The sequence below is a fragment of the Rattus rattus genome, chromosome 2, assembly GCF_011064425.1.
Source record: "Rattus rattus isolate New Zealand chromosome 2, Rrattus_CSIRO_v1, whole genome shotgun sequence".
NCBI lineage: Eukaryota > Metazoa > Chordata > Mammalia > Rodentia > Muridae > Rattus > Rattus rattus.
Window position 1 is genome coordinate 114,021,776 of NC_046155.1, and position 27,213 is coordinate 114,048,988.

The 27,213-nt window shown below is 37.2% G+C and overlaps 1 protein-coding gene and 1 pseudogene across 2 annotated transcripts in view; one reads left to right on the forward strand and one right to left on the reverse strand.

Moving 5' to 3' along the window:
- Window positions 1-22,286, reverse strand: part of Nox4 (NADPH oxidase 4) — a 152,374-nt gene extending 130,088 nt beyond the window's left edge. The window contains exons 1-2 of one of the 2 annotated variants that reach the window (XM_032895944.1): window positions 22,187-22,286; window positions 21,527-21,622 (exon numbers count right to left, since the gene is read on the reverse strand). In XM_032895944.1, the coding sequence (XP_032751835.1) occupies window positions 21,527-21,622; window positions 22,187-22,243 (153 nt within the window). In that variant the 5' untranslated portion in view covers window positions 22,244-22,286. The remainder of the gene's footprint in view (window positions 1-21,526; window positions 21,623-22,186) is intronic. The other variant, XM_032895945.1, reaches the window with a different exon arrangement.
- A 2,959-nt stretch (window positions 22,287-25,245) lies between these two features.
- LOC116893213 lies at window positions 25,246-26,221 on the forward strand (annotated as a pseudogene).
- Window positions 26,222-27,213: the final 992 nt, after the last annotated feature.

Sequence of the window (27,213 nt, forward strand, 5' to 3'; positions counted from 1 at the left end):
TTATGTCACCCTCTTTATGCTGTGTTGTTAAACAAGTCCAAATCAGCCCTGCCCAATTACAAAATGGTACAAAAGAACATATGGGTACAAGTCCCTGAGTTTTCAAAGAGAGGACTTCACAGCTTAAATCTGTAGCCATTTAACAGCCTATAAAGCTAATCTAATATACTATTATAAATATTAGCTATATGAAATAAATAATATAAATTTAACATAAATAATATGAAATATGTAACATAATAATCAAATAATCCTAGATTTTAGGGTTTTGTGAAACATGAAAAATGGCTGAAAATGCAGGCAGTAATATAAAATTAACAGTGCCTTAGGGCCATTGTCTCATATTATTCCTCTAACTGTTCTTCTCTCCATGCCTACAGGAAATACTATCTGCTCCACTTGTATTATTCATTCATCACATATGTACAGTGCTACACACTCCTATGCACAGCTTGTAAACTAAAATAGAGAGGACTTTTGCCTTTTAGGGTGCTTATATTTGTAGTAGGGGATGCAGATATTAATCAAATTGTCACATAAGGAAAGCTGGACTTTAACAGTAACAAACACCATACAAGAGAAAGATAGAGTATGTGTGCATGTAACAGGTAAATTAGATCTACATGGCAGATTACTAAGCTTTTCTTGATTAAACAAAATGCTGAGATCTTATGTGGAAACCAAAGTAACCTATTAATGAAGCATATCTCATATAAGAATGGGATGAATAATGGTGCATGGCAAATGGGAGCACAGTGGATACAAGCCTAAGCCAGTCCTGAACTGAGCCTGGAGAGATGGTTCAGTTTTGTTGAGAACTTGAGTTCAGCTCCTACCACCCACATGACGGTTCACCACCTCATATAACTCCAGTTCCAAGGGATCCAACACCTATTTCTGACTTCCATGGTTATATAAACTCACATCCCCACACACGTGTACACAGAATTTTGTTTTTAAAGTTGGCCAATGGATTTGCATTAGGATAGTGGGCTGGACAAAATGAAGCTTGAGAAGCAGCTGGGGAAAATCACGCTAGATTATGCACATTATATTAAATAAGAATAGTCTTTCTTTTCCTCCGGTTTTGTTTGTTTTGTTGTTTTCGGGTATCCATACAGCCTAGGCTTGTCTACAACTATGTAGTACAGGTTAAGTTAATATAAGCTCCTACCACCTCAACGTCCTGAGTAAAATTACCACGGCTAAGTTAAAATTTGCCTTTATCCCAAGGTCAGTTCAGAGAAACTTAGTCCATTGTTGACACTGGATGACAGCTATAAGTTAAACATTCTATGAACAACAAACATTTTAATCTCACAGGTCATGATTAAGGCAAATTTGGTGTCAGGTAAGAATGACTTCCTCATAGCCATGCATTGTTTCTTCTTTCACGGTGTAAATTAGTCTGTCTCACAGACTCTAACCTAATGGCCTATTCACCTCATCAACAAAGGCCTTGCCTCTTAAAGCAATCGTCATGATGGTGAAAGGGGAGAAGGTACATACATTCAGAACATAGCATAGAGCAAGTGTGTTTGAGGCAGAGATGTGGGCACTAAAGGGACTGGTGTTTAAGGATGACTATGCTCAAAGAACAGACTAGAAGGAAATCAGAGAGGGGAGCTTATCACTTATGTTACTTCATATAGTTAACAACGGAAATGAAATTTTGTTAGACCCGAGGACAGTCTTGTAAAGCAGCAAGCATGTCTGAGTTATATATTAAAGGGAATCAGTGCTAACCAGGATTCATCAGTGAATTATTTTGCTACTCTATTTACTAAAAATAGATTCTTTTTATTGAGTTGGTAGATATTTTAGTTGGTTTGACTTAATATTTCATAATTTATACACATAACAAACTGAGTTGTATATCTTTCAGATATAATCTTTTGAACTGTTAACTGTTAATCTTAATTTATTTTGTCCAATATGCAGAAAGAAAGTTAATCTTAGTTTCTTAAAAGTGAATGGAAGAAATGGGGGGGATGTATTTATAGTAAAATAACCCTTAGTTGTATTTTACATTCGAACACCTGAATCTACCTAAACAAATGTCATTCTTAAATATGTTTAAGAATTCTTAAATATATGAAATATGCCAGTTCACCTGTGATATTAAATATCCCTTAATTATATTACTTTTATTGTATATATGATAATGGATTAAATGTATTCCTTTGAACGTTTACATATCATTGGATGTTTCTAATGCTAGGCAGATTGAAACACCTAAGATAAGTATCTCACATATAAATTTCCCTATATACTAAATATTTTACAAGACAGATTTTTAGTAATTGATTACAAATGGCAAAACTCTTAAAGGTACATTATCACACTACCAGGTGATGGGCTCTGCCTACTAATACGTTGCCTTTTAGTGAATCATTTTCTCTCTGCTCTTTTTCCATAAGCCTATGTGCTCCTGGCAATCTGTGTGCTTGTGAATCTAATGCTTCCCCATACGCTCTATTTTTATCATTATCATGCACTGATTGGACCAAGCAAAAGATTTCATGGTGATACTTGAATACATACCACCCCCCCCACCCAGCTTCCTGCTCTTCTTCCATAACTGTTCTTGTTCTATTTGTCTGTTTCTACTTAAAAAATAAGCCAATATTCCACATATGAGAGAAACGTACAGATTTTTTCTCTCAAGATCTGACTTTGCTTGACAGAAGGATCTCCAATTTCACTCACTGCAGATGGCCTGCCTTTATTCTGTTTTTTATAAATAAACTGAATAAACATGTGTCCTGTACTACATTATCCAGTCATATGTTAATAGCCATTAAGCTAAGTCCATAATTGATTGTTGGGATTACAGCATCTATACATGGATACGTAGGTATCTTTGCCATATGCTAAGTTAATTCCCTTCAGATATTGACTGAGGAATGACACCACTAGATTATATGGAAGCTCTCTTTTTAACCTCTCTTCTGTTCTGAGTATCCTCCATGGTGATATCTAGAGAGGTTCCAATAAGTTTTATGTGCATTAAGCATGCTCAAGGGGTCTTTCTCCCTCTGCTGTCTTGTCACCATACCTTTTCTTTAGAAACTACAAGGACCTTATCTCTTTCCATACAACCTAGGGTCTGTCACTCCTCTGACAGGCTATATCCAATAGGAAACATCCTGTTGGAATTCCTCCAGAGACAGCAGTCTGTCCACTGTCAACCCTGTTTTATTTTCCTTATGAGGAGATGAAATCTGTTTCCTGGAAACTTCCGCCCACACAGCTGCACTGGAGAACAATTTCCTGACATGGATATCTAAAACAGAAGATAAGAGGGTCTGAGAAGGGGATAATTTCCTGGACTGATCTTGTTTTGTCATGTTGAACGGAGTTGGTGGCCTCTATCACTCTTGCAATAATTGTAAGTGTTGCTTATCATCTAAGACACTTCCCAAAGCATCTCTGTTAAACAAACCCTTAACTGTTGCAGAGGATGGCACGGAAGGAAGATCACCATAGTCTTTACTGCCAGCTGTCATCCGAAGATCCCATATTATAGGACAATTATACTCAAGAATGGTTGTCCTTGAGTTCACAATGCATAAATGTGATTCCTGGGAACCTCTATGATGTAATAACCCTTTTTTTCTATACTAGAAAGAAAAAAAATGAGGAAAAGAGAATGGGTACAGAATTTGCTCCTCCCGCACCTCACTAAGATTGACTGGGAATCCACCATTCTGCTTTCCTTTTTTACTTTACCCAGATTTAAAGCTTCACATGTGTGGGTTTTGCTTCTCCATCTGAATTCCTGGCAACCTATTAAAAGACTTCAATTAAAAAAAAATCTGTGAATTAGCTGATTACAGAAGAACACACCAGGTACCCTTTCTGTTAAACTAATTTTCAAATGAACATTTTTCTCTCAACTAGGAATTCTCTCCATAATTTGGAGAAATGTGACATTCCACAAATAAAAGACTATGCAAATCTGTTATCCAAAGGCATTTTAAAAGGCGTAGGGGTATTAACAGTAAGCTGGTATATCTGGTCACTTTTGTAGCTTCCTCTTGGTGAGCCAACAATCAGCCAGTTTTAGAAATAATAAAAATAAAAATCCCTCAGAGTTTCATGAAACACATTTTATTGTGATTTGGTATTTGGATTTGTGATTTGGATTATTTGTCAAAATCCATTTTTTGTTTTTAACCCTGTAAGGTTAATTTTGATTTAGTTTTCTTTCCCATTTTAATGAAACCAAGTGAAAGCCAAATTCTTACACATTTTAAAGCCACAGCCCTTCACAGACTGGCAAGTCATCTGCTCATCTTTCTGTTTATATTTAAGTAAACTGCACTGATATTTTATTGAGAAACACGAATGGGAAACAAATTTCCATCATGTAAATCACCTTCCTAACTATAAATCATAGCACAGAGGAGAAGAGGAACTTCTCTTCTACAGAAGACACCTTCTGTAGTATTCCTCCAAAGCACAATACTGCCTTACCCATTCATCTGCTCTTACGTTTTACTCAACCCATACATTTTCCTATCATTACATGTAAGCCTTTACAAGAATTTCAAAATCTGACTCTGGATGGGAAAGCTGGTGGACTACTTTGAAATAAACATTCCTTCAGTTTACTTTCTAAAATCCTAGATTTTTTTAATATCTCATGATGGGTGATAAGCAAGAGAGATAGCTCAGTGAGTAATAGTGTTTGCTGAGTGCAGTGTCCTAGACCCATGTAAAAAGTCAGAAAAGACCATGTGTCTACAACTCCGGAACTGCAGGAGTCAAATCTGAAGAATGACAGCTTAATTGATACCTGCCTAGGCCTAGGTGCAATGAGAAATCTGTCTCGAGAGAATAAGGCTGAAAGAAACACATCCCCTTGTCTGCATCCTTCACATTTGCATTAGAGTGTATGCACATTCATACCCACATGTAAACACCCAAACACATACATCCATAATTCACACATACATATATTATTCACACACACATGTGCCTATAACACCTACCACAAAACATGGACACACACACACAAGTGTGTGTATGATTATATATATATGTGTGTGTGTGTGTGTGTCTGTGTGTGTGTGTGTGTCTGTGTGTCTGTGTGTCTGTGTGTGTCTGTGTGTGTGTGTGTGTGTGTGTGTGTGTGTGTATCACATATCACATACACACATACTCAAAAATAACAACAGCAACAACAATTTTGTCCCGGACCCCTCAAGACACAGCTAGTTGTGCTGTTGCTGTTGTTTAAAATGCATTCTGAAGCCAGGCAAATTTAAGTTTGAAGTCCATTTACTAGCTGTGGAAATTTAGGGAATTTCAATCTCATTTTTCTCATGTGGAAACAGAAGGAAACAACAAAGAGATAATACTATGTATATCACAAAGGAATATATAGGATTAACTGAATATCATAGAACTTACTGTAGTGGTACCTAACAACAAGGACCCCTCTAGCCCTCTATTCTTTCTGTCTTACCATTTTCTCTTCTATCTGGTAGGGTGTCCACTACAGTTATCAAGGTAAGTTTTATTTGTTCATATATATCTAATAAATTCAAAGGAAGTTCTAAGCAACTATTAGACAGTGAAAGAACGAATGGTCCTTAAACATTCTTCTATTAGGAAAAAATAAAGGGATAACGAAAAGTAATTATTCAAGAAATCTAGTTCGATATAGGATCAGAATTCAGAACTGCTCTATCTTAACACCCAAAAGTAGCCAGTCCTCTTCTATTCTCCAGTTTCTAGCAACTCAGACTTACTCTGGAACTGAGCAAAGCCTAATTTGAAGAAACCACTGACAGCAACCAAGAACTCTTGTGAGTCTACAGAAGTCAGTTGGTCCAAGTCATTTTTGTCTCAATTTATATTACTGTGGTTTTAAGAAGCCAAATTGATGCTGCCATGAGGCCATGAGGCTATATTTTCATACATGGTGCAGATTAGCTCCCAGATGCACTCTTAAATTAGACTACATTATCACTTCAAAACTTGCTTCCCTATCTCCAGCTCACACTGTTTCTATATCTTCTGCAACACAAATTGACCTTATGCAGCCGCTATGACAAGCAGACAAACTGTAACAACCTTCTAACTCCAGCTCAAGGCTTACTTCTTCTGTGAGGACCTGTTAGACCAAACGCCTCACTCCACCCTCTACATCTTTTCCCCCCTTTTCTGATATTCTGACAAGCCTGCAACATTTCTCAGTGATTTCTTTCCACCCCAAGGTATGTTTAGCTCTATGCCAGAGCATTTTATCTTTGATAATTCACATCTCCCTGCATTATCAAGTGTCAGTACAAGTAAAGTGTCAAAGCCAGAACTGCCTCTTACTTTTGGTAATTTCAAAATGCATGGTCATTAACAAAGACATTCATTTATAATAGGTACTCACTGGTTAAAAAAAACATGCTTTGAGTAATGGGTGGCAAAAATAATTGTGGTCATCAAACAAATACAGATAATAGACAACACCATAAAGAAGCTTATTATACAATGTTCAAAGTTTTGGAGGTATTTGTTATTTTTTATTTTGTTTATTTGTAATCATAATCTAAAATGTCTGTGACACTATGGCTCTTGTGACTATAAATCAATTATTTATTCCTAATGTAAATGGCTTCATTAGTTTGTATAATAAATAAATCATTATAAGGATATAAATGTATAACACAATAGATGTTCCATACGAGGAAGACATCATTTGAGAAGAAAATATGTACTAAAGGGTTAGAGAGATGGCCCCCTCCATAAAACTCTTCCTACTTAAGTATGAAGAACTGAGTTTAGATCCCCAGAACCCATCACTTGTAAGAGACAGGGGAATCCTGGAGGGCCAATGTCCAGCCACTCAAGCCAATTGGTGTGCTACAGGTTCAGTGAGAAATCTTGCCTCAAAAATAGAGTGAAGGGTGATACTGAAGACATACAATGTCTCCCTGTAGTTCCCACACATATATACACAGGGAGGCATACCCACAACATGTATGCAACACACACATACCAAAAACAAAATAAGAATTAGCTGAATAGTGGGATATTTGCTTAATACATGTCAATCCATAAGCTCGATCCCAGCACTATTAAAGATGGAAGAAAAAGATAAGGAGTTGAGAGAAGAGAAAGTAGATGAAAAGAAGAAAAATGAGAGAGTGGAAAGGAGGAATGAGAAGGTAGAGAATGGAAGGAGGGAAGATCATAGCAACCAAACATTAAAACACTTTTACTTTGTAGTCAGTGGAAATAGTTCTTGCCGTAATAAGCTTTAACTGAATCCAAATAATCCTAACACACTTCCCTTCATAAGCTGGCTTAGAACTTTTAACTGTCATATAATTTTATACTCCAGTTCACTCCTTTTCGCAGTCTAAACAGTGCCTAAGGAAAAGAAAGTTTCCAAAAGAAGTAATAACATTCAGAGGGAAAGTTGATGGAACAGACTGGAAAAGAGATGTCAGGTAAGTACCTACCACAGAAGCATAAAGACCTAAGTTCCTTGCCTAGGGTATTAGGAAACACTGAATGTAGTGAGTCCTCTCTGTATCCCTAGTTCTGCTGTGAAGAGACTGGCAGACCCTGGTATTCACTGGCCATACCTTTTAGCCAATAACTGAGCTGCGGTTTGGATGAGATACCATACCTTAAAAACTATGGTGGAAAGAAATAGAAGAAAACATCTTATTTTACTTTCTAGCTTTGGCACATACACTGTAGTGTTCATAACATATACATACTCACAAATAAACTATTCAGGCACATACTGTAATTAAAGAAATATAAGAGGCTGAGGAATTGTTTTCTCATAAAAATGAAAATGTAACTAACCAGTTAGAGCCTATCCAACTCAGCATCCAGATTTCCTTATTGCCAACCTAAATCTTTCCTGTGTTACATGCTACTATATTTCTTTCAATCCTTTCTAAAAAGAAAATTTTGTTTTCATTTTCATGGCAAATGGTAGCTTTTCCTTATAAAAGTGTAAAAGAAGTCAATGGAAGATGTAGATATTATGTAAGTGCTTGTAGCTTCTTTCTTTATAGAGAAGAAAACAATACCAGAACTTGCTATTTCTGTCAGGTTATGTCTAGCTTGTCTTTCATGTGTCAAATCCCCTAGGGCAATAGCAATTTACTTCTAGACTGTGTCTGTCTGGGAAAGTTAATATTCAACATGAATAGAATTCAAGATTGACTGAAAGCATATCCATGAACTTCTACAGAGAGTGTTAATGGAAGAGATCACCAGCCACAAAGCAATAAAATCTGTATCTCAAGTAACACCAATGGCCTCAACTCAGGTCACTGGCTTCCAGAATCTAGAACTGAAGAATTTAAAGAGCATTGAAAACTGTCTTCACTTGGCTTCAAGGAATAATAATGCATCCAGTAAACCCATAAAGTGGCTTTACTTCTTTAGTTGAAAGGCATTGCTGAAATGAATCATCTCTTCTTATCATCTTTTTGCTTTTGCTGTTTATGCTCACCCCTAAATTTTTACTACTTTCTAGTACAACAAAGTTTCAAGAGCTAAAGAATCTGGTTACACTGCACTGCTGCACTTTCCTCCTTCAACAGAAGGGAATGGAACAAGGTTGGGGAGGCGGGGTGGACATATAACTGACTTTGCTGAGCATGGTTGACTTGAAAGCTAAGCTAGGCCTGGCTTTTCCCACAGAATTGGGATAGCACATTTGACTACGACCACTGCATGTCTTGACCTCCCTAACACACTTCATTCAAAACAACCATACCAATGCCTCATTCCACACCATTAAACTATTTTCAAAATTTCCCAACATTCATTCTAAAATTAAAAGCCAAAGTAAACACCCATGTTTTCAACTTGAAATTGAGAAACAAGACCTTGAAATTTTAATAAATTATATAAAATATAATTTGAAGATTATAAGTTGATCAGTTGCCCATAAAAATGTGTTATCTTTATTTAATATCATATCATTTCCATGGATACTCCTGACTTTTATAGTTAATTCCATATTTGACACTTAAGCTAAGGGTCACAACATGCTTAGAAAAGTTTAATGGCCAATACTTGGTTTCAATGGAAATTAAAATGGATGTAAAAAAGACTTCAACAAATTAAATTTTATAATCTAAAATCTTCCATCTGAAATCTATTTTCTCCTTATCTTTGACACATTCAAATACGATAGTCCAGTATTATTCAAGTAAATTTTTAAAACGGTGGATCCAGTCAATCAGAAACTAAATTCTTCAAAAAATTTCATTTTCTCTCTTACACTCAAAAATATATGGACTAAATATCTGAACAGTTATTTCAGTGAAAGGTTCTACAGCCGAGGTCTGCCTCCAAACCTACAGAAAAGCAGAGTGAGATGTAACAAGTGGAAGACAGACAACTCCCAATAGCAAACACCATCTCTTCAATTAAGAATGGACCTTCCTATTGGAAGCCTACATCCTTGGGATCTAAGGGAGTCATTTCTCATCAGTTGAAATCCATTACTATAGACCACCAATGATGTTTGCCAGGTGTTATCCTTAGATAGTATGAACTATGGAAAAAAAGGAAAGGTATTTTCACTTTGTTCACTATGATCTACTTTGAAAATGGAATTGGAAACTCCTGCTTCTCAAATCAAGAATATCTGACAAAGCTCAAAATCCCCATGAAACTTATAGAGTAACATGACCAAAAACTAACTGCAGTAGTAAAGGCTGCCTCATCGTCATAACTCATCCATTTCTATAACTGCTCATTTTTACTTTCATATTCTCTCTTTCCTTAGGGCACCATCATTCAGCTTGAAATCGGGATGGCGTGGTGAGAAGGCGCATAGGCAGAGCATACCCAGGAGGTAGGTGAACAAGGAAATACAAAAGCATAGCATGGAAGAAATGGAAACTGCTTGAGTAACTGGCAGTCTGTTTCTTGCAACTGAAATGAGCTTTCTAATTATATTAAATGTGGTTATTTGTAATTTGAAGTCATGAAATTGAAAATCATATTACTGGGAAAGGGGAGTGTGGTTGTATGATAAAAAAGGCATCATCATAAATTTTTCTTTAAACAAATCTTTTTTTTTTCCCAATGTGGAGAGGTTTAATGAGAGAAGAGTAGAAGAAGAGAGAAAAGGCTGGCCATAGGCACGTGGAGGTAAAGGGGGGGCAGGGTGGGGAGAGAAGGGATGGGGACAAAAGAGGGCACAAGAAGATAGAGAGCAAGAGGGAACAAAGAGGAAGTAAGAGGTTTAAACAAATCTTAATTTTAAAATTTATTTTTAATCTCAGGTACATGAAATATTATACTCTGAGTATATAACTCATTTTATTTTGCTTTTAGTTTATGTTACTTCTAATAATCTTGATATATTCTGCATCTGCAAACCCTTAGGAATTTCTAAGTCCATAGAAACAAATTTGACCATGTAAAACAATGTTTAATTAGTTGATCGCAGATAATAAGTATTCTGAAATTTAGCTTTCTAACTTTTAAAAATGTATACAACAAACTAGTTTGATCAAAATCTATATTCTTTTCACTCCATCGATTCTTCCATTGCTTCCACTATCAGTAATGGAAAGAAAGTTATTTTTATAAGAAAAATTCTGTCACACTATTAAAATTTACCACAGCACAAACTTCAATGTATATGAAACTATAAAGTGAAGTAGGCTTAAGATGCTGAACCTTGCCTATTCAAGTAACTTGCTACTAAACAAGGTTATTATTACATAAACATGTCACAGACATTCATAATCATACTTCAGTAATCACTTCTTCAAACAGAAGATGAGTTTGACATTGAAAGTTAACTGCTTCATTTTTTCATCATGAAGGATAACTCTACTCTTATCATTCTGCAAATGTTTCTTCAAGGGAGTTATGGCACAGCACATGGCAGTACCCTTAGAAGTTGTTGGATGTCGAGAGTCACAAACTGTATATAACATCTTTCACATCTGTGGTGTGTTCAGTTCCCCGAAAAATTGACTTTCAAGTCTTAATTCTCAGTGTAACACGGATATGGCTAGAACATATTTGTGTTTTCCTGGAAACCACGTAGTAACATGAATTACTATGTATGGTTGTAAAGGAAGAGAATACAGGAAAGGAAAAAAGGAAATTACATTTTCATGCTTTTAAAAATAACACAATGGGTTTCGTGTTTAAATTCTATTCCTTAGCTTCCTCTTATAATTAGGATTTGCCTTGAAGAATATTTGGGTCTTTGGAAAAATGTAATAGTAATATAGGCAAATGTCTAGTCAATGAGGAGGCTTCAAAGAGTATTACTCTCTTATTTTAACTTCTTTTAAAGAAACAGAACAATCTCATAAAATGGCTACTATTTCTCCTGTTTAATTGTTAAAAAAAACAACTTTCAGTTAATATTAATAACAGCCATTCCTAATGACACCTAAATGAAAAAATCTTCAACAAACAGAAATTCTACTCAACAATCAGTCAAGTCCCTACCAACTTTGTGACAGTGACAACAACAACAACACAAACAGAAATCCAAACTACCACCACCACCAACAACAACAACAACAACAACAACAACACATATTTCTCTTCTCTTCAAGAAGCAGGAAAGAATCCGAGGTCAATCAAATGACTCAGATCCAAATGTTCCAGCTAAGCTGCAAACATACAGCCTCATCTTTTAGTATCTAGTTACTAAGCATCCTGTAAGTGCTATAATAATGAAAAAAAGGACAAACCAATCTGCCCTACAGGCCATGTGCTGGATGCTCAGCAAATTCCTCCCTTCTCTACGTCACTAAATTCCCTTCAGCATGTATATTCATAAACATAAATAATCCACACTATTACTATTGAATGGCATCTACAGCAAATATTTCATGTTTAAATATAGTAAGTATAATACACACTCTCTATACTAATATATAAATATAGTATTTTATGTATTTTCTAAGAACTTAGGTACCAGATACTAAGCATTTCATCTGCCTTTTCTCATTGAATCTTCAGAACTTAAGTAAGTACACTGTCACTTAAGATACGCCAGAAGAGGGCATAGGACTCCATTACAGTTGTTTGTGAGCCACCATGTGGTTGCTGGGAAATTGAATTCAGGACCTCTGGAAGAGCAGTCAGTGCTCTTAACTACTGAGCCATTTCTCCAGCCCCCAGAACTTAAATCTCATTTCAAATAACATTAGTTTATCCAAATCCTAAATGTATATTAATGTCTGGACCATGATTCAAACTCATCTGCAAAAAATGATAAAACGTTTGGTCTCTATAACAAGAAATTACAAAGTGATTTCCTCACCAGATTTAGTCCTGCAGTTTTAAAAATTATTTCTATGACAAACACAATAGTTAGCATGATGAACACAAAGGAAATTGGACCTGAAGTTAGAAAATTGGCTGTTCACATTCAGCTTTGCTCTGACGACACAAAGACAGTGCTAAGAATAACCATCAGATGACATTAACAGACCATAGCAACTCTTTTGGTCTTTGTGACACATCACAGTACTACTAGCCTCCCTCACATTTTCCCAGACTGACTAATTCTCAAAGGAAAGCATCTTTGGACTAAACGACTACTATATTCACAACCACTAGTACCATTATTGGCCTCTGGTGCATTCAAACTAAAAATAGTCCCTGGGAATTCACAAAGTCAATTCTCCGAAATCACAGTCCGTGACAGTTAAGATATCAAAATGAAATACTGATAAAACTCCTCACAGAGTATTCATTCATTTGATTTTCTTTAAGGACTTGAAGAAAGTATATAAGAACATATAAAATAACAGAACATTATTCAAAATAATATCCTAGTAAGCAAGGAAGAACCCTGGAAACTGAACCCCAGTGAACTAGACTGTTTAGGGTGGGAAACACCTAAAGGAAGGGGAGGGGAGGGATGTTTGAAACCGGAAAGGGAATAACAAAAGTGTATATAAGAAATGTATTCCCACTTGCTCCCAATAGACCCAGGTTTGCTTCCTAACAACCACATAATGGTTTGCAACCTTCCATGACTCCAGTCCCAGGGAATTCAGTGGTTTCTTCAGACCTTAAAAGATACCAGGCATGTGAGTGATACAGAACATAAAGAGGGGCAAATTATACATCCAAAAATAAAATAAATAAATTTAAATTTATTTCATAATAATATTATATTCTTGCTTGCTTTTGGTCAAGAGCCTATTGACAAATGTAAATGTATAATAACAAATATAAACACACATCCAAAAATCTTATTCTGGACCATTGTAAGAGGATGTGTATGAACCTCAGCTAAAAAGAGAATGTAGGCCTTCAAGAGAGCTCAGCAGATACAATCACTGCCAGACCTTGAGGCATCAGTTTTATCCCTGAGATATATGCATAAGACAGTAGAAAAAAATTCCACTCCTGTAAATTGTCTTCCCGACTTGTACCATATATTATAAAATATATATTGTATGTTATATAATTTATTATATAATTAAATAATTATAAATGTACAGTTATATATACATACACTTACATTCTACATATTTTATATTGTGATATATAAATATATGTTCATATTATATAATTTATATAATATATAAATTTTAATTTATATATATTTAAAACATATATTTTGAACATATATATAGTGTGTGTGTGTGTGTGTGCGTGTAAGAGTTCCATGTTGTAGCACAATCTGTAGAATTTATCTAACCACTGTGAACCTAAGTTTTCCAAATTTTATTATGTTGGGAACTTCTATTTTCCATAATTGTTGGAAAGTACAACACTGTGTCTGATCAACAAATGACAGCATTGTTACAGATTGCACTGTACAAAATGGTTGACATTTGATGGTCACTAACTCACAAAAACGGCAGTTCCATATTGTCCACCCTGATACTGGTGTACGTAAAAGCCCTGAGCACAAACGCAAAGAAGGCAACTTTCGTCAGTAGATAAAGAGATAAACAAAATATCAAACAAAAGGCTGTGTTTAAACAAGATAAATAGCAAATCCTTTCACTTGAATAACATAATGGGTGTCCCTGGAGATTAGTGTGTTAAATGAATGTCAGACCAAGAATACGAACACCACATGATCTCACTGATAAGTGGATTCTAGAAGATGCATTCACACAGCAACGAACAGAATGGTGATTCCCAGGGTGGAGGCAGTAGGTAGGGTCGGGACATGTGTTCAGTTATTTGGGAATTAATTGAAAATTTCATGAAGTTCAAGCGATATTGGATGTTATGGTGAGTCTAGGAGCCTACCATCATATTCTTGAACACTGCTAAGACTCTAATACTCTTGAACTGAAGCTAAGACTTCAGTTCTGGCCTCAAAAATGATGAAATAATATAAATTATATGTTAAATAGCTCATTCCACCTAAATACATGTTTCAAAATGATATTTTGGAAAAATAAATATAGTCAGTTTATATTTGTCAGCAAACAAAACAGAAGTCTAAAAGTTCAGCCGTGAGGAACACGGTTACAGTCTGACAGCATGACTAGCAAGTTAAAGAGTCTCTAGAACTCGGTTTCTTGGCTTCAAAACAAAAACTGAAAACCTCTAATTCATGATTTAATTTAAATGTTAATCAATACAAAGCTATAATGTAGTTATGGTGTAGATGCCTCATCTTCAATTATGCAGTGTTATAGATATTACTATTTCTGTAGCAAAATGAAAAAAGCAGATTTGATAAAAGGCTAAGATCCATCTCAGCTTACAATTTATTGCCACTTTGTATATTTATAAAAGTGAATGATGCAGTTGACATATCAAAAAGAAGCTGGTGAGCCCTAAATTAATGCTATGAGGAATTAGAAAATTTAAGTAAAATACCTCATGCTTCTTTAGCAGTGTAAGAGGAATCAAAAATAATCACGATGCTAAAAATATATTTCACCCTGAAGGCAAGTCACTAAACTTCCTTAACTTCTTATATCGTCATCTGTCTTCAAGTATCCTTTCATATAAAATGAAAAGGTACTGATCCATAACATTATGAACTTTAATGTGTTATTTTCCTTTAATTTTGTCTATCAATATTGGGTTTATGGACGTGTGTGTGTGTGTGTGTGTGTGTGTGTGTGTGAGAGAGAGAGAGAGAGAGAGAGAGAGAGAGAGAGAGAGAGGAAATGGAATGTGCCACAACATGGAACTAGAGATCAGGGATCTAATTCAAGTCACCTGGTTTGTATAGCCATTACCTGTTTTGTCATCTCAAGAGTCCAATTAATAAAGAGCTATTCATTCCAGGAGGATAACATTGGCCTGAGACTCAATAGAGTACATTGTGATAGGGCCATTGATTCAATGAACAATAGTAAACGGACCACGTGAACCTTAATTTTCTCTTTTGGAAAGTAAAAGAGGAAATCTACAATAAGGTATGCAAATGCACACTGGACCACTGTACAGAGCTGTAATCATTGTACTCTGAGGAAGGATACCTGGTTATAGCCAGTCTGTGTCTGTGCTACACAGTAACTGTCTGAAGCCATTCAGCCTCACAAAAAGAAAAAAATGAAAACTCCCAATTCTAAAAATATTTGCCTTTGCTACCTAGTATGACCAGATAAAGAATATGTGATTGTTTTTAATGTAATATAATATAGGACTGCATTGTATGACCTCAGTCGTCAATAACGAGGTTTTCCCACTTCAACATCAACAAAAACACTTGCCTGAAAGTATCTCTGACTTGAAAGCTCAATCCATGCGTGGCTAAGTCTAGACACTGACTTTTATATTTCGTACAACAAAAAGGAAAAGTTAATTATTAAGCACTCTTTGAAATTCAAAGAACGTATATTCTGCCTCAGCAGAATCAAAGCTGTGAAGTAAAACTGACTTGAAATCCCACAGCAATTCATCTGAATACCACTCCACCAGGAGCAGGCAGATACCCGCTTCTGTAAAGGCTGTTATAGCCCTAGGAATCAGGAGGTGCTCTTTAGAAACGCCTTGCTTGTATATCACTAGAAATTTAAAAAGCACTCAAAGACTCACGACTTTTTTCAACAATGTGAAAATCTTGACTTTCCAAAGGAACAGAAAAACAACATCACTGCAGCATATATATATAGCATATAACATATATATACATATACATACATATATATACATATACATATATATACATACACACACACACACACACACACACACACACACACACACACACACACACACATATATATGGGAGAAAAGGAGAAAATATAAGTTCCCATCATGGCAACAAGAGAACAATTACAGAGAAAATAAATACTTTACATGAAAATTATACAGAAAATAAGGTAGAAGACCAAGACTTGATCTATTACTAAAAGATATATGCTTGGCTCACATTAAAATATTTATGCCAATTAAATAGCATCTTTTGCAGGTGATAGAGGCAAGAGCTCGGTGTATTAGACAAGGACCATAGCATGGAGATACGTGCCCAGACCTTTTTGACCTTCCAAAACCTTTGAGGGTGTGTGTGTGTGTGTGTGTGTGTGTGTGTGTGTGTGTGTGTGTGTGTGTGTGTGTACACACACGCACATGCACACAAAAATTGGGTCAAATTGTGTTTGTGAATTCTAATACTGCAAACAATGACTTTTTATCCATAGAAAATAGAAAAGTAATTTTCTCAAGGCGGCTCACAACACATTGGTAATCATTAATGTTGAAAAATGAGTAACCACATTTCACCTTCCTTAAAACAAATAAATGGAAACAGATTTCATCTTTAATATTCCACAGAATCCTTTATTTAAAAAGCTTCAATGGGAAATGGGTAAAGGGGATTTTATGTCTTAGTTTGTTTCAATGTTTATCTTGGCTTTCACCCATACTTTGTTTTCTCTTGACCCATGTTAAGATTCCAAGCCACACAGCGTGTCACAATTAAACATCTCCTGAGGAGTACAGGATCTGATTAGCACATTAACTTGAGCATAAACCAGCCGTGACCATGCTGCCTCTGTCTGTATCAAACCTGTCCAGAGACTAACAATCATAAGAACTCTATCAAAACAAATTAATCTCACCTTTTCTTAACCTTCCAGTGTGTCAGATATAATTTTCTCTGTTGTCAAAAGATTTTCAACCTCTAAAAAAATACCCATCTGGAAATATTCCAGTGTTGAAAATTAGTTTTCCCAAAGTTCTAATAAGTTCCCACCAACAAATTCAGATCATGAAGCAGAACTCCAAGGTTTCTTGTTTTGGTTTAGTTTGGTTTTCTGTTTGTTTGTTTGTTGTTTGTTTGTTTGTTTGTTTGATGGTCCAGTTCAATGATCACATTCCACACCTTCCCATTCAATGTCCAGTGAAAAGTAACTACAAGGCCACCGAAGTTCAGATCTAGTTGAAGTTTTTGTCCTGCTTTTTTCGTTAACATTTATCGTGTGTGTGTGTGTGTGTGTGTGTGTTTAGATTAAAAGGTAACTTGGGAAAGTAAGTTCACTCCTTCCAGCACTTGAGTCCTGGGAACTGACTCAGTTTATGGGGTTTGGTAACAGTACCTTGACCTCCTTTCCTGATGAGCCATTTCACTGGTCACAGAGGCATATATAAGTGAGCTCATCGGTTGACTGGTTGAATGCTAAGGTTACCTGGCTATCAAGACAAGAATATTCTATCTCCAAGGCCCTTACTTGCCATACCTGGTGATCTGATGGATGAACTGTGTCTAGGATTACCAAGAGACTGAACTTTTGGATTTTTGCTTATTACTTAAATTTCTTTTTTAAATTCTTGAGGCAGGGTCCTAGAGTCCAAGCAATCCATCTAATACAGTTCCTTAAATAGCTGAGACCACCAGGAGAAATAGACAAATGCCACAGGCACCTGACTCTTAACATTTAAATGTAAAAGCTGACATTGATTTGTGTTATCAGACAAACTTGTATGTGTAGAGCATTTAGGTATGTGAACCAGCTTTCTAGCTGTAAGCTTCGTAAAAATCTCAATACTGTGTCTAACAGCATTTTACTGAGTGAACAGAACGTTATAATGTAAATGAGTGTAGCATACCGAATTACAATTAGTTTGTATGACAAACTGTCAAATATCACTTTGTTTTTTTGGGTTTTTTGTTTGTTTGTTTGTTTGTTTATCATGGCTACATATCAAAATAGCACTTCACATTTATTTGGCTAAAGGTATTTTTTGAATGAATTCCTGTAGCTTTTTACTTTGTCTTGCACCATATTTTTATTGAGCAACACTGAGGAGGAGGATGTTAACCAACAGGTTATGTACCTGAGATGGGCTAGCATGGAGCTTTTGAAACTAGGTCGTATGAGTGAAGAGCTAAGAGGTCAGACAACACTAACATTGACCCCACCACCAGCCAAGACATCTGAGCAAGCCCCACAGCTTCATGCCCTGTATTTCTCCCACCATAAAACAAATGCAATAGCTTCCTAGCTGAAGCAATTTGTAAAATGCCCAGCATACTGTCTGTATAACGTCCATAGATAATTGGCGTGAATATAAAGTAGGGATTTCAAACAATGACTAATAAGTAATCCCTCTGGATAGCGACATCTTTCTGGGATTAAGACACACTCAGTGGCTCCTTCCAGCTTGCGAGTACCAGAAAACTAGGTTATTACATCTCATACATCAATGACAGCAATCTGAGCACTTAATGCTATTATCAAAATGTTTGCAGAACAAATGTGTTATTTCCTTTCGTGCTTCCCCCCCTTTTCGGTATATGTGTGTAGGTATGCCCCTGAGTGTGGTATGTACATACACTTGTGTTTGAGCACATGAGCTCATACATGGATAGAGATACCAGAAGGCACCTAGTGTCTGGCTCTACCACTCTCACTCCCTTGAGTCAGGGTCTGTCACTGGCCTGGAGCTAGACTAACACCAAGTCCAAGTCCCACTGCCTCTGCCTCCCACAGCAATGAAGTTATAGGAGCTCATGGCCATTCCCTACTTTTTGTGTGCCTGCTGGGCACTTGAACTCAGGACCTCCTCATATTTGTGGGGCAAGTATCATCTTCCACCTTCCATTTGTGTTTTACAGTAAAGTAAATTGACTTCTAGGAATCCCACGATATTGTTGTTGCTATTGTCTTTTAATCTAAAGTTTACCTGAAAGTGACTTAAAACATCACAATACCTGTGTAGTCCTCATCGTTTCTATATCCCTGTCATGGTGAAACTGTTCAATCTGAACAGCTTTAAGGTTATTAAACAAGTGATAGGCAAAAGATAGAAAACATGGAGACCAAAACATATATTTTAAAATTAATTATATCTCATCATTGTGCCGTACTTGTTATGGAGAACAAACTGTAAATTCACTCCCTGAGAAACCATACCACAATCCTTATTAAGACTAGAAAGATAATCTGGGGATGACTGTCAACAAAAACCACATTAAATCCTCCTTTACAAAGTCAATATTAAAGCTAAGGATGGAAGGCTTTGTCCATTAAACAACAATATGTAGACTGAAATATCTATTGCAAAGACTTAGGTAAGTTAATACTACAGAACTCATAACAAGTAATCTTAAGAAAGTGAAAAGTGAGAGAAAGGCCACTCCTTTTTTCAAGGAGTCTGGCTGAAATGTTGGACCACTCACTGTCATTAGTCATGAGTGTGCAAGAAAGCTAAGGTATAGTGGCCTCTCTTCATCAGTCTGCCTGTTGTTGCTTTTCTCCACATCACCCAGCTGAGCCTTTCATTCACATAACCAGTCCCTACCATGCATGCATCCACAGTTCTTGGACTTCTCTGTTTTGTAGCGTCATTTGATTAAAAGCACTAATGCAGAATGAAGGTAGAAACATGGGGCACATTTTAAAATGTCTTTAGAACTGGTCTGACGATGTCTGTTCCTCTGTGTACTGGCATGTGCACACCAGCTTAATCTTATCTGTCGGCAAGTTACACAGCATCCAAGTACTTAAAAACTACCTTGTTGGAGTCTAACGAAGAGTCTAATGTAATTAGCATAGCTTGTTTTAAAAAAGAAATGTCTCTCTTACGTTAAGAGCCAAACTCCAAAGCTGAATTATGGGCTTTTACACAATTCTTAGATTTGTATAGTAGTAACACAAGCACCCTGATCTAGAACAAATTCTGCCAGGGTAATTCTCAAGTGATTTTTACAAGTTGTTTGGCGAGTTATGTATTAAGTAAAATGAACCTCATATTAAAAAACTTGTAACTTATTAATTCACTTTAAGTAGTGAGTTTTCAAGAAAGAGAATGAAGAACTAGGTAACTCAGAGAAATTTTTCTTTATTTGTTTATTAAACTACAATTATTTGATTGGTTTTGCATGCTTGTGCGGTTTTGTTGCTGTTTTGCATTAGAGTGTAAGACACTTGGAAAATAGTAAATATTTTATTCTCTGGGTCTATTTAGAAAGCAATTTGAAGAACAGTTACACTTAAAAAATAGTAAATATTTTATTCTCTGGGTCTATTTAGAAAGCAATTTAAAGAACAGTCCTAAATAACTAGACAAAAGTTGGACAGACAAAAGAGACAAATATGTTAATTCCAGAATCTTCAGTAAGGGGGTCTCTTTTCTTTTCTAAAACAATGTTTCTGATCCCATTAGTTAAAATTAGTGGTATTAAATGTTAAAAAGAACCAAGAGCTTAAATACAGTAATCTGTTTTAAAACAATTAATTCAGCTGCAGCTTACTGCAGACTTGATATGTCCTAATCACTACGCAGAGTATTAAGCCTAAAAGATAAACCTATGTATTTCAACCATGAAACTCAAGCTAGTTTCACTGAATTCAGCTGAAGTGATTTTAAATAGTTACAAATTTATGAAAAACAAAGCAATAAGTGTCCTCTTTAGAATGTGTTTTCCTCTCCAGTTATGATAAATCTGCTTGCTCAGGTGTCCTAAGATTGTATAACACATTTTATACTTTCTGTGGTTGCTTAGCAGAATTCAGTCGCCTTGTACGAAGTACTGGAGTACCCTGCCATTTACAGGATCTAGTAAGGTGGAGATAGAATTAGAAGATAAGATGAAAAACAGAACAAAGAGAAATATCAACATGAAATAAACCAGGGCAGACTTTGTTTGATACTGTCCTCAGACCAGAACCAGACCCAGCCAATAAGCTATGGCAACCAGCCAAGACTACTCAGAAATAAATAACAGCTCACTTTGTGAGAACTGTCACTAAAAGAAAACCAGTGCTGACATCCTCTGGACAGACTTGTGGGAAGGGGGAGAGCCTTGATAAGTGTAGACTAACAGCCTGTCATCAGCTGGTCCTCTGGGAGAAGCAAATTCTTCAGGGCTCTCTGGTGCAGCTTGCAAAAAAAAAAAAAAAAAAAAAAAAAAAAAAACTTCCCTCAGGCACTATTAGCCAGGTATGACAGGTTCATTTAGCTCACTTTAGCAGATACTACCCTTGGTCCTTAAAGATCCAAACTGCTGAGAGAAATACACGTTTGTTAAGTTTGAAGCAAATATTACTATGAGAAATGGGTGTACTGACAAAGTTCTGTAGCAGTCGATTGCCTTAAACCCACTCCGTCAGGTCATCCCATATTCACTTACGCCCAACATCTGGTGGATGTAGTAGTATTCTGGCCCTTGGTTGTACAGCAGGAAGGTTTTCCAGAAAAGCAGGACATTTAGGGACAGCCAAACAAGCTAGACCAGTGAAAGAAAGAGAGAGAAAACAAAAATTACAAAAGAAACATAATCATCTGATAGAAGCCACTCACAAAACTCAGCTCTGTATGTGCAACCTCAGCATTTACAGAAAGCATGCTCAATCAGTGGAAAAGCCACTCACCTGGCCTCACCCCGACCCTGCACTGAAATAAAGGTTGGTGGTAAATAGATCACTTAATGAGTTACTGATACCTTACTTCCCCAGCTCCAGTGCAAATTGAAATTAAGAAATTAGTGGTATCACCATGGCTTATGAGATGCCCAATAAAAGGAAGCAATTGGAAGAGCATAGGAAGTGAGTGTTTGAAAAGCTGCCTTAACTCCCCTTTCCTCCACACCCGCTCATCAGCAATCTGTAGTCAAGTTCCCTTGCATTGAGCAGGAAGATATTTCGAGGAATGCATAAAGTTATGGTTAGGTGAGAAAGTCCGAAACAAACCCCCCAAACTTCCAATCTTCACATCCCACCAGCGCACGTTCTGAGAATGAATCAAACTCGCTGCAGCACAGACAGACAAACCGCCAGGCCCACCATCCTACCAGACAGAGGTGTTTAACCCCTTCGTTGGCCAGCCAGCTCCTCCAGGACACCGCCATACCGCCGGCGCGGGGGTGCTGCGCTCCGCTCGGTGCTTGGGACCGAAAGGAGCGAGCTGTGGCCGGGGCAGCGGTTCCCGGGGCGCCGCCAGCAGAGCAGTGGCGGGGGACCGAGGGTCAAAGGCTGGGCCGAGTCTAGAGGCCAGGCGGGAGATCTCCGCCCTGGCTCCCACCGAGCTGCTCCCTTGCCTCCCCACGCCCCCTGGCCCTGCGCGCCGCCCCGCGCCAGCCCCTTTGTCTCGCGCGAGCCTGTTGTTGTGGCCGCCGTTCAGGATGTCCCGGGTGGGAAGGTGGAGGCTTCCCCTGCAGCCTCCAGCCGGGCCTGCCCAGCTGCAGACAACCCCCAGATGTGAGGATGAGAATCGGAAGAGGGGACGCCTTTTACATCCCAGGGCGCACACACCATACTTCCTTTAGAATGGTTAGCCACCACCACCACACACACCCCCCCCCTCCGCCCCTCCGCCACCAAAAAAAAAAAAAAAAAAAAAAGAAGGAAGGAAGGAAGGAGGAAGGAAGGAAGGAAGGAAGAAAGGAAGAAAAAGGAAGAAAGAAAGAAAGAAAGAAAGAAAGAAAGAAAGAAAGAAAGAAAGAAAGAAAGAAAGAAAGAAAGAAAGAAAGAAAGAATAAGTTCACCTGAAAGAAACTTGGTAAAAGAAATTTGAGCCGGAAGTAGCCTTTTGTGTCTTAGCCCCCCCCCATCCCCTAACCCTCCAGTCTTCTGTCTACAAACAAGTACCACCTCACAGCCAGTCTTTACTTCCCTCTTCTCTATCAACTGCCCCACCTGATCCTGTCTTAAGAGAAAACTTTCTTTATTTTGCTGCAAACAAACCAGGCAGACAAAGAGTTAACAATGATGTCCTTTTCAGGAGTTTTTGAAGCTCCTAGGAATGTGCACTTCCCTCTAGGAATATGCACTTTATGCTGCTAATTGCAAAGAGAACTCGTTAAAACTTCTTAAACTTGTACCAGAAGTCCATTAAAGGTGAAGGGTGTGCAATGGGCATAGTTAATTAATTAAACAGGTAATCGTATGAACTAATGTCTGTAGCAGAACTTAATCGATGTTAGTGACTTTATTAATGTATGTAATAGGTAACAAAAAAAGCAGTTGATATGCTTAACCTAATCTCGTGACATCCAAGATTTTTCTTGTAAAATGAAATAAATTTAATCACCATGACAATGGAACTAACAGTTTAATTAATGGAACTAAAATTTAATAAATCATGCTGTACTAACTTCATGCAATGTCCTTATCTAAGTTAATTTAAGAAATTGTATATGATTTCAATCTTCAGTTTGAAAAACTGGAACTAATCTATATCATATCCTAGTTGACAGCCGCACACATTTCTTTCTGTCCTCTCATTTCAATGTGTTATCTGTCTCAAGCATGAGTGAATCAAGAACACTTCCCAAAGTATAGCTGTCTACATATTATGTGTAAGTAATACTAAGATTTTATTGCCAGTTAATAGACCTTATTTATACCTAACCATACTTGTTATGTGTAAACCAGGAAAGTCATACATGGAAACCCCCAGGAGTGTCAACATTGAATATCCATAGCCAGAGATCACTGCATCCTCAAACTGAACCCTTAATCTTCCTTTCTACTGCCTTGCCCAAAAAGAGAGGCTACAGGGAATGCTTCAGGAGACAAAGCTCCCAAGTGAAAGTTGGGCAGGAAATTTGCCTCTGAGAGGTTTGCTCCTCCAAACCCAGAGCCTGAACCTGCAAAGACCCCTGCAAAGAAAAGAGAGAAAGTATCCCCTGGGAAAACAGAGAGAGAGGTTTGGCAAGGAACCGGAAGGGTCAGGAAATTGAACAGAGGTGTGTGGCAATGGGGGATGGGAACTGAGCATAGCCTCCAGAAAGTTCCAGATGCCAGGAAAGCAAGAGCCTCCCAGGACCCCACGGGGATGACATTAGTTGAAATATCCCACAAAGGGGAGGAAGAACCTGTTGAGACCATATCTAACAGTTAGGCATGGCCCCCCAGTTGAGGGATGGGGCCACACACCCATATCTAAAATTTTAATCCATAATTGCTCTTGTCTAAAGGAAATACAGGGACGAAGAGCAGAGCAGAGACTGAAGGAAAGGCCATCCAGAGACTGCCCCACCTGGGGATCCAACCCACAAGAAGCAGACACTATGTGGCTCTGGCAGGACTGTAATTTGTTGCAATCTTCCTGTCTCAGCTTCCTAAATGTTGGTGTTACAGGTATATCCCAGCAAATCTGGCTTAATAAATGTCCTTGATTTATTATATCCTCCTTGATTAACACAGAAGCCATGGTTCAATGTCCTCAGTGGGAAGGAAATAAATGGGGAATATTTTTTATTTATCCATCCTTACTATACTCATTTCTGTCTAAGCAGAGAGGCATGAAGCATTCACTAAACAGCATGCTCTCTAAAACACACAGACTCATCTAGTCATGTGACCTTTGGAATACACAATGCCCTGTTTGCAAGATCATTATTGCATTTTCCACATGATTAGATTTATTCGTGCATGTGTTTATTTCTCCTAATAAACTAGACTTTGTAAAAATAAACACCCTGTCGTGTTTAGTTTTAATACAGGTGTTTGCATAAATCTTGGCATAGTCAATGGACATATGAAATGTTTATTCAACAGATGATTTAATCCAAGGAATGCAAGATTCATGATATTCATATCATATGTTCACCTGTGTCTTTCTTAAAATACATATCCTCAAGCTTAACTTCCTAGTAAAGAAAGAAAAAGTTTTGTTCATCTTAGTAATCAACAATCACTCAAGAATGAATAGGAAAATATACCGCCAGGTGGTCATCACCTATCTTACATGTTAAAAGAGGCATGTGTGATAAGTGGACACTTGCATTCATTTCCTGCTGCCATTACAAGTCACTACCAAATGCTCCATTTCAAACAATCAGAATATGTTTTCTAACACATCTGAAGGCCAGAGGCCTGTAGTCAGTGCTACCCAGTCAAGACTGAGATGGCGACAGGACCCTCAATTGAGGTGCCAAGAGGAGAACTGCTCCTTGTCATTCTGGTAGCTAAAAGTAGTCTTTGACTTGTCTGTACCTAGCCTTTGTCTGTGGCTCCATGGTCATCTTACTCTCCAATCTTTCTGCTATCATTTTTTGTCCTCTAGAGATACTCTGTGATTGTGGCTAGGGCTCAATTCGTGTCAAGATTCTTAATTTAGGAGTGCCTTTACCTTTCTATTGCAGCAACATCTGAAACATTCAGAAACATCTGAAGAGTATAGCAGCTCCAAAAAATTGGCTGTTTGAGAAATTGACTGATATGTTTGTTCCTTTTGTACATACACAGGTTATCACAAGCTGATGGAATTTCAGCCTCTGGTCATTTCCCTAAAGAACAGACCTAACTATGCCTTTACTGGAGATGAATCATAAAAAGATTTGCATGGAGTTCTTCACTAAGACTGATGGAAAAGTCAGGACCAATATAATCCACTATTCTAGGTTTATGGATATCACTAGCATTGACAAGACTGGAGAGAACTTCTGTCCACCTGACACCAAGGGTGGCTTTCTTGACCTAAGAAGGCCAAGTACAAGTTGGGAAAAGAGAAAGTTTTGTAGGCACAAAAGGAATCCCAGATCGAGTGACACAATATGCTTATACAATTTACTACCCTTATACTCTCATCAAGGGGAATGACACCATTCAGATTGGTTTGGAGACTGGCAAAATAACAGACTTCATCAACTGGAATTCTGTGTATGGAGACTGGAGGTGGTAACCTGGGAATGAATGGTATGATCATTAACAGAGAGAAGCTTTTTTGTGTGGTTCATGTGAAAGATGCCAATAACAACAGTTTTCCCACTCAGCTTTCCAACAATTTTATTATTGTCAACAGCAACAAATCATGGATCTCTCTTCCCCCCCCAAAAAAAGAAATCTGCCTCACCATTGCTGAAGAAAGAGAAAAGAGCTAGAGGCCAAACAGCAGTGGGTGAAGTGGTCTTTAGAATACTTGCTGGAAAAGTATTCGTATTCAAGTATTTGTATTTGTATACAAGCCTTTCTATGCAATGTGGTAGATTAAACAACATGATGAAACTAAACAAACAAACAAAAACATCCTTACTTTAGTCATACCTGCTAAAGCATTTTTTCTTTACAAAGTAACATTCATAGTCTCTAAGGATATCATGTCCATTACTTAGGGATGACCATTACTTAGTTCACATTTTACTTAAATTAATTGATGTTAATTTTCTCTTTTTCATTTCATTTCATTTTTCTTTTTATTCTTTTGGACTAAAAATGTCAGCCTTAGATTTTGACATTTAAAGAAATCCACTTTAAGGGATAGTATAGTACCTCTAAATAGAATTTCTTTTAAGACTCAATACATTAAATATTAGAAATATGATTAACAGCAGGCAATAATATGTACTTTACTGTTTTTGCTAGTAAAGGTCTTATTGCCAAGATACAATAGTATTTAAACTCAAAAGGAAGATATTTATTCTAAGAAACCAAAAAGGGAAAACAAAGAAAAGACCAAGCTAGGTACTGTTTAACTGACAGAAAATTCACAACCTTTGAACTGACAGGATAAAGGGGCAGGAAACTTTACCTTGTCCCCAGAGCCCTTTTGGAGGAAGAAAGCCCATCAGAAAACCAGTGAAAAGTTCCCTAGAGGCTTCCCATGTGAAGAGTGGGGACACATTCCAGACAGTGACTCACTGTCATTTCTATACAAAAACAAGTGCAGACCACCATATGACTAAGCCTCTCAGGAATGTGTTCTGTGCACTCACATGGCTAGGGCTGCTCCTCAAGGAAGCAGAGATGTTGGAGAAGTTCTCATACCCTAGAGGACCAGACACTATGCTGAAAAACAAGTCCTATAATGTGAAGGCAAGTTAAGAATTCCAGGAAAAGAAATTATCCAATCAAAATTTCTTGACTAAAACTGAAT